This window comes from Belonocnema kinseyi, chromosome 7 (genome assembly GCF_010883055.1).
Source record: "Belonocnema kinseyi isolate 2016_QV_RU_SX_M_011 chromosome 7, B_treatae_v1, whole genome shotgun sequence".
Classification (NCBI taxonomy): Eukaryota; Metazoa; Arthropoda; class Insecta; order Hymenoptera; family Cynipidae; genus Belonocnema; species Belonocnema kinseyi.
In genome coordinates, this window is record NC_046663.1 from 136,045,222 (window position 1) to 136,058,094 (window position 12,873).

The following is a 12,873-nucleotide window of genomic DNA, read 5'->3' on the forward strand; positions in this document are numbered from 1 at the left end:
GCGTTTTTTCTCCACTTTTGTTTCCTTTCTTCAAGCGCTTATCCGATCTACGCTCTCATATCCGCTCGGCTTCGGTCGCCAAGCAGCCGAGGGCGGTTTATGCTTTCACCCATTCTTACACCTGATCGAGCTCCATTCTAGCAAATACGAGAAGAGTGGGGTTTGATGACTTGACAGATTTTAGCTTCCAGAGCTCGGAAGTATTTCCTGCCTTGATCTCTATTGCTCCCTTGAGCGACGAATGGATCAGAAAGGGCGCCATTGGAAAAGTTAAGACGATCGGCTCTCCAATATACATTTAACTGTTGCGGAACCCTCGTTACTTCCTCCCCTCTAGTCAAAGGCCGGTACCGATAGTGCCCTGCTGGAAAGCTAGGCGATTTCTAGATAAGATTGTCTAGGAGCATATCATCTAGAGAAGAAACCTTTCTAAATTATACTAGACGAATGCTACAATTAAAAGGGTCGCAGGTAAAACTTACTAGAATACACTATATGAACTCTAGACAAAACCTGGAGAAGGCAACCGCAATAAAATTGTCCTATACTTTCGCTATAAAATCTGCGTCTAGAAAGTACCCAAAAAGAATTTAGATTTCCGGTAAAGGGGTGTAAATTCAAGTTCATAATTTCGAAAAAATTTAATTAAATAAGAATGGACTTCTATATTTTTAAAAGGTTATTACTCTCGTTAACCCGACATATTTAACTAATTTGTACAACTAATATTTTTAGGTATTTGAATTGATTGATAACATTTTTGTTAAAAAAATGTCTAAAATCCAAGCCATAATAACAATTTTTCAAAGTATCAATGTTTATAGAAATGGTGAAACTGTCGTTATCAGACTTATCCTATCTGTAACTTCTAGAAAAGCATAATCGTATTCCAAAACCGCTAACATAAATAATTACATAGACCAAATAGACTGATTACATTCAAATAAAATGTTTGCTATAGTCAGTACTGGACGTTCAGGACATAAAAAAATTGGAAGCGATGCATGCGACAGCTCTGGACGTGCAGCATATATAGTTAAAATTTTATTCAAAGAAAAGCCGCGGGATTTTATCGGGAGTGAGTGCCATTCCAGAAAATAACACCTGTTCCAGTCGAAATCGCGTTAAGGTTTCAGCTGTAACCACATCTCATGTATATGAGATAGGTGTTTATAGCCGATATATGTATATATATATATATATATTAGGGTGGCCCAAAAATTACATTTGAGAAATATCAACGGGCACGTAGACCAAATCGTTCTCGAAGGCAGGTGGGCGGCTGCAAAAAAAGTTGACCCTCGATCGAGCCTCTCATTGTAAACCGTATTTGCTGGGTTTCAACCTACGGTCACTGACAATAAGTAGAAAGGTAGAGTAATAATAAGTTAATAAATCTATAACTGCTCTTCGGGTCCAACCTGTAGCTGGTGTAGGATTTCTCTATTTTAAATCAGGAAGCTTTAAAGCCCCAGAACAACGGCTAAAAATTTATTTTTTTGCCAAAAAAAAAAAATTAGTAAATTTATTTGCCTAAGAGAAAGATTTGGTCAACGTGCCCGTTGAAATTTCTCAAATGTCATTTTTCGGGCCTCCATCTTCCATTGTTTGTATATTGTTTTCTCCCTTTAGATTAATCCTTTTTCCATTTACCCCTATCCCCCCTCTGCATATTGCCCTCTCTCTTTCATCAATTTCTAAAGGCATTTTAATTAATATATTTTATTTCATTCCAATTCAATTCCTTTAAGATACGACACTATAATTAACAGAACTTACTTTATTTTCATTTAAAAAAACATTAAATAAACCCTCAATTTTCTTATAATTGTGTTTTTTCACTAATTGGAAAGGAAAAATACTTATTAGGAATGGAAGCTTCTAATGTGTCCCCTAAGGGCTTACATTTTTCTTACACCTTCTCTATTCCTTTACACACCCTCCACACACTTACTTGGTGGTGGACGGGGGACCTACAGTTTAAGGTGGGTTCCGAACCACCAAGAGCAACAGCCTTAAGTACTTAGAGAAAACAAATTTTTCTCTAGAGGTACCGGTCCCACGACTCTAGCTAGGCTAGTGTTCACCGCATAGGCCACCGAGACTCTTCCAGAGTGCGAGGCAGGAATCGAACCCGCAAGCCGAAGGAGTGGGTCCAAAGCCTACGCTTTAGTCCCCACGACCATCGTCCCACTCGAAAAATACTTATTATTACAGGTTATATTTCAATAGAGAATAAACTGCAGTTTAACATATAATATAAACGGATTCCTTAAAATTTTAGATAATGAGTCGTCTTCTTCGTCTTTCAACCAATTTATCTGCACAATTCAACTTAAGTTATAATTCATTGAAAAAATCAAGTATAAATAGAAGAGCAATATATTTTTTCAAATAATACAACTTTTTCTGGAAGTTTTAAATTATCTTGATAAAAGAAGTTTATAATAATATGGTACACATTGGATTTGAACAACATTATAGATAATTGCATAGAGCTTAAATTTCGATTTTTATTTTCAATTCGGCAATATTTTCGCAAAAAAAAAATTCGGTGCACGTAGCGTCGAAAATGGAATGGGGGGCTAAGTTCACTAAAATTCGTTGAGTCTAAGAACTTGTTTAGAACTTATTTCCTAATAGATTTTTTAAGTAGTCTCCATTGATATTACTCTACTGAGCAGTAATGGGTTGCCTTAAAACGTCTATGTAAAATTTCATATGCTCAGAACATTCAGTACGTGTATCATTTAACAAAGAAAGAAACAACGGGATTGGCCTGTATACATTTTTTACGATAGCCATAATACTTTCGGCAAACTATTTTTGTGAGTTCATATACTTTTAGTCTTTTTATTTTTGATTAAATATCTAAAATGTTTCTAGCATGACACTATAGTAAATAAGATTTTAACGCCCATGAATCAAAAGAGTAGAAGAAAAATAAACAGTCTAATAAGAAATAATAACGTAGCGCTAGAATGGCATAATGTACAATTAAACCCACTCTACCAATTAATACAGTTTCATATGCATACATATTACATACATTTTTCCATACATACATACATACATACATACAGACATACGTACATACAGACAAGTATGAAATATATGTCAAAAATTAAAATATAAGGAGACCAAACTCTATGTAGTAAGAGTTTAGAAGAACAATCCAGCATCATTACATAACTGAAAAGTGAAGTGTGCCATTTTTTCCATGAACTGTATGGATATAAGCTAGTTCCAAAAGTTCTGCAGATGAATTTAGTATCCATATTAGAGAAAGAAACAAATAAAAATATCAAACTTAAGAAGGAAATGTGAATACAAAATTAATACTCGTATCCTCTTCATAAAATTGATGGAATGAATTTTCTTTGCAACTGTGAAATAATAAAAAAAAATCTCATGTTCTCTTTAGAAAAAAAATACTTTACTTTCGAATAATCTAATAATTTTAGATTGATTTGCCTGCATGATTTGAAATGGATTCAATTTTAGGCTTTTCTTTGATCTTGAATAGTCGCAAATCATCACTGTATATAAATAAGTATAATGAAAGTCCGCTTGTATTCATTAACGCGAAAATATAGATAATAATTAAAAAGACTTAACGCGACTTCGTGACTCTGCTTCTTTAGATCGTCTACGTAAAGGCGTCGGCGTTACAGTTATACAAGTAGAGATGTCGACAGCGGACTCGTGTGGAAGGCGAGGCTGCTTTCGGATGAATCGAAAGAATCGTCAGAGAAAGTATACTTGCTCTTCTTGTGGTTGTTCTGCCCGTTGCCGTGACTGTTGTTGCTGTTGTGGTTGATGAATTTGTTGATACGAATCGGAAAGAGATTGAGTGCTCCGGAGTAATCGATTAGACAAGTGAAATTGATTCAGGTTACTACTTAAATGACTTTTTCCAAACTCAGAAGGATGAAAGGCTGAAGTAGTGACCATCGGAAGACTGCTACCTGTTCTACAGTGTCTATCAGGGCTATCATTATTCGGGGCGCTTCCAGATCTGTTAATTTGAACTTTAATTACATAATAATTGCTAGCAAGGATTAAATCATACAAAATCTTACAAAAATATCCAAATGATATAGTAAATAAGATATAAATAGAAATATTTAATTGTAGACGTCCGTTAAAAAAGGCTTGTGCTAGAAAAGTGAATATTTCGAAAATGCAGACACGATAAATTAGTCTTTATCTCATGAATTTCCACGCATACTGTTTACTTTAGACGTAGGAATAAAGGAAAAGTTGATATAGAAACCCGCAAGGCCAATTAAATTTGAGATTTTAACACCACTATTGAACTTGCTTTCATGCTTCCGTTTGAATTTAATTCAAGGCATACCGGCATTTCGCAATATTTTCATAATCCATCTTTAATAGAAATGAAGTTTACTGCTAATCTTAATAATACAAACTAATTCTACTTATTCAATGTTTTTACAAGCGTTTACTTGAAAATTTTATTGTGCAAAAAATTACCGTCCAGTCGATCTCGTTCTTTTGATTAGGCTGTCGTTTCTACCTGGTATTATTGTTGTTGTTGCTCCCGCTGGCGAGCTTAAGAGGCAGTTGCTGTTTTACAGGTGGTAGGCTGCTCTGTACTTTTTGCTGATTCGTTGCACTGATTAAATTCAGCGGTATTCTTTTAGCGTCGGTTTGTGATGACTTTCTGCCCTGCGTTTGATCGGCTCCCTGCATCAAATGAGAAAGATGAATTGAAGCTGCTCCTGCTGTTGACGGTGCGACCAAGGAAACTCCTTGGCGTTCAAGTGCTTCAAGTCGCCTGTATAACTGATCTCGCTGTTGGGTGACGTCACGTTGATCAGCGGTTAGCTGCTCTCGTAGCCTATTCAGCTCTGCTCGCTCCTCATCTAATCTGCTTCTTTCTTGTTGAGTCGATGCGCGAAAAGACGCTTTCTCACGACTCAATTGATCCTGCAAATTGCGCAACTCCTCCAGTTGTTTATTGGGGTTTGGTCTACTATTGGAAGACTTACTTGCACTTCCTCCCCTGGAAGCAGCTAATTGCGCATGTAAGATTTCAATTGTAGTCATTTGATTGCTGATAATGCACTGTAGTGTGTACACATAATGGGAAAGTTGAATAGCAACTTCATGCTGATCTTTGTTCAGTTCAACCTCCTCGTCTTCCTTCAATTCACTTTTCCTCGTCAAAGAATCAGTCACTTTTGGTTGAATAATCACAGATTGTAGTGTCACCGAATCTCGCCAAGGATGTCGTTCCTAAAAAACAAATAAAAAGCATTTAAAGTATTGTTGCTGTAACTTTCTTAAAGCTTACTTGCCCCAATTAAAAGTTTTTTCTTTTTCAAATATTAACTTAAAGCAACTAGTGGAGATTGCCATGCTACAGCTTCTCCGATGGACGAACGGTGGATGGGTGGGTGGCTGGGAGGATTGATGGATGGATGGACGGATGGATGGATGGGTGGATGGATGGATGGATGATGGATGGGTGGATGGATACTATGTGTGTGTTCTAGCGTTTTAGGTACATAGCTTGTGAATGACATGCTCTGCACCTTTCACTGGGAACTTTTTGACGTAAAATGCGGCTACGATATACTAAGCCTAAATGAAACCGTTCCCTCATTTTCTTAGGTAAAACCTTGAAATCCTTGAATCATGTTTGTTTTAAACATCTTTTCTTAAATCAAGAAGAAATACTGCGATAGTAGTCAAATATGTGAAGTATGTCATGACGACTCTCGATAGACGTATCTGGACTGTATAAGCTGAGTTCGCTCTGTGATACGTACGAACTTGACGATAATCTTACTGAAATTCTTCTCAGTTCTAAATTAAATGGAAATGCTTTAGAATGGTTTCATTCCAAATCTGAACACATCGAGATGTCGACGGATAATCTATTTCAAGACATGAGAAAAATTTTTGATCACCGACCCAGTAAATTGGAACGACAAAGATGATTTAAGGCTTAAAATCGGCTGAGTCCTTCAACGCCTCTTGAACCAATCAACTAAAGAACGAATGACAGACAGGAATGTGCAGTTACGCGTAACTGGAGGTTTTTACGTAAAATACCTAATTCAAGTATAATTCAAGTATTTTACGTAGAAAACAGGTAAATACCTAGTAAATTACGTGCAAAGATGTCGGACCTGTAGAACTGTGCATGGCATTCCTTTTTTGAATTTCTGGTACGGGTATTCGTAGGATTTCTTTTTCTAATGCGAATATTTTTTATTGGAAAATAATGTCAAATAAACTGAAGTAAAGGAAACACAAAAACACTTCAGGGTTCCTTAAATTCTATTGGGTGAGATAATTTTAAACGTATCCAAGTAAATAAAAATAATCCAAATCATCCGAATGCAGCGCAGTGTTTTTAAAGAATATTGCTTGTAAGCGCCGTCTGGTACATAGTTATGTAAATAATTTGGAAATATTGTTACAATTGTTCATTTAAATATTTGTAATTTATACATATTTTATTATATTTTTTAGGAATAGCGGTGAATTATTCTAACCTAAAAAGCCTTTGCTATTTGTAAATATTTTTCACATTTATATATGTGTTATTATTATTATCAAATATTGATCAACTTAATATTTAATAGGTGAAAAGCTGGTTATATTTTTTCATATTTAATTTTTGAATAAAATTGCACCTAATAAAACATACAGTGATATACCAACTTTATTACAATACACTTATGTATCTATGTAATTTTGTTAATTTATTTATTTTATTTTAAGTGATGTTTATAATGGAAAACAAGTTTTAGATGTTGTATTTGTGGAGGGGAACGGGAATTGCAGAAAGTAAAGTCTCATATACGCGTAATTTACAATGTGTAAGAAACTAGGAATGTAAAATACCTAGTAATTTACAGTAAAAAACTACGTCATTTACCTAGGGTATTTTACTTACCAATCCCTCATGACAGAAGAGATTCCTGAAATGCCACAAATATCGTAAACCAGGTCATACACCGATACATATCGCCAAAGACTGCCCGAAGAAAAAAATTTAGATCAACAGTGTAGATGATTTCTAGGTCGAGATTCATTTAGACAATTCGGTCTAACGGTAGCAGAAGTATAAGAAATCGAAGAAGAAGATAGAGAAGTAATGAATGTAGATAATTGTCTGGTTGAATGAGGTCCACTGAACCTCTTTTTTTTAGTATACGTATTTTGCTAGAAAATTAATGTTGTTAGTTAAAAGCTCATCTTCTTGGTAAAATAAACTCAATTAATTGATTGGGAATGAAACTGTTTCGTTAAAATATAATAGCTAATAGGTCATTTTACCGTCGGAGTTTTAAAGATACCTGTCAAATATTTATCACATAATTTATAGGATACATTATTTATTGTAATATCTGTCAAATCTTTTATGAATAAAATATTGTAAAGGTTATATTCCTAATTGAGGCCCCGGATTCAATAAACGACGGGTCTTGCGGCTTTGTATTCGTTGCCTCCCATTCGAGATAAGCTGACGCGCATAGTTATCTAAAACTCAAATTAAAAAAAAAACCCACTCGAAAAAAATATAAGCATATAGAGCTGGATGAAGAGCACAATTTTTGTGCAGAACATGTTTTTGTGCGATTTTAACTTTGTAAAAAATGAAAAATAAACTGCCAATTTGGACGAGCAAAATTTAATTCTTTTTTTTTAAATAAACTCGCTGTAACTTCATTTTATCTAAACGGAATGACTTCAAATTTAAATCCCAAGCATATTATAATCTGTCGATGCCTACAGAAATCGATTCGTGCATACCAAATTTAATTGTTTAAAAATATATCCATGTTTGTCAATAGCTATTTCATACCATGCTTTTTCACGTTCGGCGGAAAAAAGTATCGAGAGATGTTTCGATTTCAAACAACTTTTCGTGGGGGAGTTGTTCATGAGGGTCGAAAGAAGTGTGAACGCGCGAAAAACCAGAGCGTCTTTCGTCACGGACGTGAGTGTTTGCGAATGGGAAATGAACGAGTGCATGTCGAAAACAAGCGGGCAAATAAAATATGTTACACAGAAAAAACAGAAGTGAATTTATGTTGCGTGTCATTTTAAAGTAGATAAAATTCAATTATTTCGCATCGAGAAAAAACAAGATTTAATATAATTTAAGTGGTAACCATTTGCCATGTCGTGGGTAAATCTTAACACATGAAGTTAATTTTGTTGCAGATGAAGATTACTCTGGAATTTATAATAATATTACATTACTTTCTGTGAACATTATGATTTGAAGATTTTTTCATTGAATACTTAATTTATACATTTTCTATACAGCATAATATGTTTCTCTAAAAGAACATGATCTCGATATTTTCAATTTCCGCGTGTAGCATAATTTAAAAAAGTATATAATTTACTTTTTATTCGATATAATTGAACAGATATGAGATCGTCTTCTGGATTTGTATTTTTAATAAAGATTTAGATCAATTAATTGTTACACAATCATTAATCGTTACTAAATACAAAATATTACGAAATACTTTTGTTATTCGATGAGTTATTTTCACTGTAAATTTAATAAAAATACTTTTTTTATTCTCTTTAATTGTTAAATTTGAAGCTTCCCGAAAAAATATAATGTTTAAAAGTTTAATTTTTAAGTTCAGTCTCTCGATAAAATGATTGAGTTAAAAAATAGAGTAAAAAATACATGTGAAAACCAAATAGCCTTGATTGCGCAACAGAAACAATTGTCGAGAATATGAAATTCCAGGCTCACTCCGTAAGAGTGAAAGAGATAGTAATAAATCACTCTTAGTGCGGCATTGTGCCTTTGGAAGTAGGTCGTTTACGCATGAGTTGGAAAACCAGATAGAATGTGTCTTAAATGTTCGCGCTGTGCACGGCACGCTCTGCAGCTATCATTGGGAATCTCTTCGCTCAAAATGTGGCAACGGTATGCTAAAGTGGAAATAACACCGTCCTGACATGACAGAATGAAACCCTCCGTGCCTCACTTCAATCTGGGTGATATGAGGAAAGCAAACGTTAGCTGACAAGACATCGACAGACCCTCTACATTTATGTGAAAGATACCGTGCATCCTCTTATCGAGGAGCTGTTCACGAAAGTTTTTCTTCTGCGCTTTCTTAATCCGTGCTTTCTGGAGTGAGTACTCGAGATAGAGAAGATTTGATGCATTTTGCTCACTCCTGATATTTAAGTCAAGGCCGAGTGTTTCAAAAGCCTCCTCCTCCACTTTATACACATAAGTTCCTTTACCCACTTCTGTGTGCTTTCTGATCATGTTAAAAAGAGGGTCCCGTTCTTTTGCGACTATACCACCTGGATCAAAAAGTTTTAGGACTTTATTCTAAAAATCAAAAATACAAGTTTATTCATCATAATCGATATTGTCCCCTTCAAAGTACTCCCCATGGACTGCAACGCACTTTTTCCAGCGCTTGATCCGAATAGGATCGACCGAATAGGAAAAAGTGCATAAGCGCTGGCATAAGTGCGTTGCAGTCGATGTGGAGTAATTTGTAAGGGACAATATCGATTATGATGAATAAAATTGTATTTTTGTTTTTAAAAATAAAGTCCGAAAACTTTTTGATCAAGGTGGTATGTGCTGAATCCAGAATAATCCTGTTGTGAAGACATTTAAGATTTAGTATTCCGCGATCACGTTGACAGCGTGAGCTGTAGAGTCGCGAAAAAAAAGATTTAAAGTTCATACTTTTGTTCGCGTGCATAACCTTTCGTGTCCCGATATCAAGGAATCTAAGTTTGCCCTTCATCCATGGAAACACTCCAAACGAATTGAGTAATACTGAGACAATAAGCATGTTAATTGCAGATACTTTGTTGCTCGTCGACAATTCGGAAAAACAAATCTGCCAGATGAGACGTTTGTATCTGCTTTGGAGAGTAGCATTTACAGATGTCACGTCCTGAATGTGACTCTGTAGCTCTCCAGCGCGAAGGTGTCGTATAGCGTCCTGTCGTCGATCTCCGGGTCTTTCGGGATGCCATTAAATACCTCGCATCATAGATAGGCTAATCTAGTAGGCTCCTGCGTCTTTAGAGATACATCTTTCGATGAACAGGTTCTCCTTAAATCTTGCTACGCCTTTCTTTGAGCCGCATTGTTCGTACATTTTTTGCCACACACGTCCGATTGTCCGAACAATCCGATCACTTAGAATGATAATTTTCTGGCCCCGAAGCGGAATAGTTCTTCATACCTCTTAATACTTTTTTCAACTATTCGGTTATGATGGGTCGGCATTCTTCTTTAGGTGTTATGAGGGCATTGCCCTTGGAAGAGTCGAGATGGGACAAAGAAATACTATTTGTTTTTTATGACCCACTTTCTCTTCGCTCGAGACTTCTTCTAGCGTCAGATAGCAATTGTATTCTATTAACAATATGCTGCCTAATGGTCACAGCTTTCACTTGTTCAGTGTATCATAACGGATCCGTAGATCACGCTAACTATCGAGCCTTGGCGGTGAAATTACTGACAGATGTTATGCAGCCAATCACATACAATACGGAACGCATACTGTCTTGCCCAGCCTATCTCTATGGTGAGTTGATGCATTTGCATTTTAGTCTGATGATGATCCGTTGGTCTTGTTTTACGGTTTGCATCTGTCAAGGCTCTCGCTGCATTGTATAAACCACAATTGATAGCCCATAAGTAGGATTCTTAGAAAAAATTTCCACGAAGATCGTTATCCAGTTCAGCCAGATTTTTGGGTTTCAGACAAACCTGGATGTTAATGTTTCTCCGGGTCCTGAAACATCGCTCTTCCTCTGTAGGATGCCTGTTCACAGTCGGCCCAATTACTGCCTGTCTGTGCCTGTTGCCGCCTGGTTCTGGCTGCGATAGAGTAGGCGCTCCGCTTACATACCCCCTTATTCGTAGTTGTTCGGCATTGTTTCCCAGACGTTGAATCGAAAAGGGCAAGAGCTCAAGGTGTTTCTCGCACCACAGAGCATGCAGCCGTGCTATGTAATATCCTCGTTCAGAGACTATACTGGTACCGTAGCACTCTCGCAGGTTGTCATTAAGGTTATCCGTCCACATAAAAGTCTCGACATTCTGTCGAACCATCACATTAAGTCCGTCCTGACTAGCTCATCCAACTCTATGGTAGTCGGCATTTTTGTCCGACCCATTGTCTTTATTGTCGAGATTCTTCAATTTTTAACATTTTGAATTAGAAATCATAAAATTCAAACTCCTTTCTAGTTAAATTGTACAATTTAAAAAGGATATAAAAAGAAATAAAAAAAATTTTAAGATTACTAAGAAAATTGAAAATGATATTTTATTTTGAATAATTAATTTGAAGAGAATGTTTAAAAAGAATGACAACATTGTCAAAAAAGCATTTGAAAGCTTCATCGAACCCTGCGCGTTGGATTTTTTTGAACAGCACTTAAAACAACTATGTTTGGTGTTATCATTGTAGGTCCCACAAGAAGCTAAGGAAATGGGTTTGTCCATCCTTGTAGAGCCCTTTTTGCAAGGACAAGGCGGCATACTCTGAGAGGTCGCCTGCTATCCTAGAGTATATATATAATTAAAAATTTGTCATAAGGACAACCGCAGGATTTCGCCGAGAGCGGGTGCTAATCTGGAAAATTGCACCCGCTTCCAGCGAAATCGCGGTAAACTTTCAGCCACAACCACGTCTCACAACCGTGAGATAGGTGGTTAAAGTCTGTAAAGGAATCAATACGACGATCCAGCAAAAGCCTCGTGCACCCTAAGAACACGAAGCAACCCAAGGACAACCGCCTTCTGCATTTTTCCCGCAAGTGTTCTAGCATATTGTTGACACGCAGGGATGCTTTTTAAGCCATTAGCAAGTGAAAGCTTGGCACCTCCAAGAGCGCCGATGATAAGGACGGTCAATTTAATAGAATATTCCTGGTACAATCGTTGCAACTCCCTTATAAGGTCTCGATACATCTCTTTCTTTTCATTCTCCTTGGTTATGATGTTTTTGTCAGCTGGTGCCGAAAATTCGGTAACGAACATGGTTCGCTTCTCGCAGTCAAGAAGAACCATGTCAGGCCTCCAGTGAGCAACAGAAACAATTGTTGAGAATATTAAGTTCCAGTATATGCGGCACTTCCCATTCTCGACAATTGACACAATTTCCCTAGGAGCATTTAGAGGAGCGATATTAAGGTTAATGCCGTAGGAGTGACAAGAGATGGTAATAAAGCACTCTTAGTGCCGCATTGTGCCTTTGAATGTAGGTCGTTCCCGCGTGAGTTGGACAACTAGATAGTATGTGAGCTAAATAATCGGGGTGTGCATGGCACGCCCTGCAGCTATCATCGGGAATGTCTTGGCTCAAAATGTGGCGACGGTATGTTAAGGTGGAAATGACACCGTCTTGCCATGCAAAAATGAAACCCTCCGTACCAGACTTCAATGCGGGCGATTTAAGGAAAGCAAACGTTAGTTCACAAGACATTGACTGATCCTTCACAGTTTTGTGGAAGATACCGTGCATCCTCTTATCGAGGAGCTGTTCATGAAAGTTTTTCTCTTGTGCTTTCTTAATCCGGGCTTTCAGGAGTGAGTACTCGAGATAGATAAGATTTGATGCATTTTGCTCACCGCTAATACTGAAGTAAGTCCGAGTGCTTCAGCAGCCTCCTCCGCTGCTTTGTACAGAAACGCTCCTTAGTCTATTTCTTCGTTATTCCTGACCATTTTTAGAAGAGGGTCTCTTCCATTTGCTACTCTATGTGCTGTACCCAGAATAATCCTGTTGTGAAGACATTCAAGACTAAATATTCCGCGACCCCCTTGACGGCGTGAGATGTACAGTCGCGGAACGGAAGACTTAAGATGCATGC

At 36.8% G+C, this 12,873-nt stretch overlaps 1 protein-coding gene across 3 annotated transcripts in view; it reads right to left on the reverse strand.

Moving 5' to 3' along the window:
* Positions 1-2,417: 2,417 nt before the first annotated feature.
* LOC117177563 (rho guanine nucleotide exchange factor 2) overlaps positions 2,418-12,873 on the reverse strand; it is a 422,353-nt gene continuing 411,897 nt past the window's right edge. For 2 of the 3 annotated variants that reach the window (XM_033368379.1, XM_033368377.1), the window contains 2 exons: positions 4,541-5,262; positions 2,418-4,018 (listed from right to left, as the gene is read on the reverse strand). In XM_033368379.1, coding sequence (XP_033224270.1) covers positions 3,748-4,018; positions 4,541-5,262 — 993 coding nt within the window. In that variant the 3' untranslated portion in view covers positions 2,418-3,747. Of the gene's footprint in view, positions 4,019-4,497; positions 5,263-12,873 lie in introns of all 3 variants that reach the window. The other variant, XM_033368380.1, reaches the window with a different exon arrangement.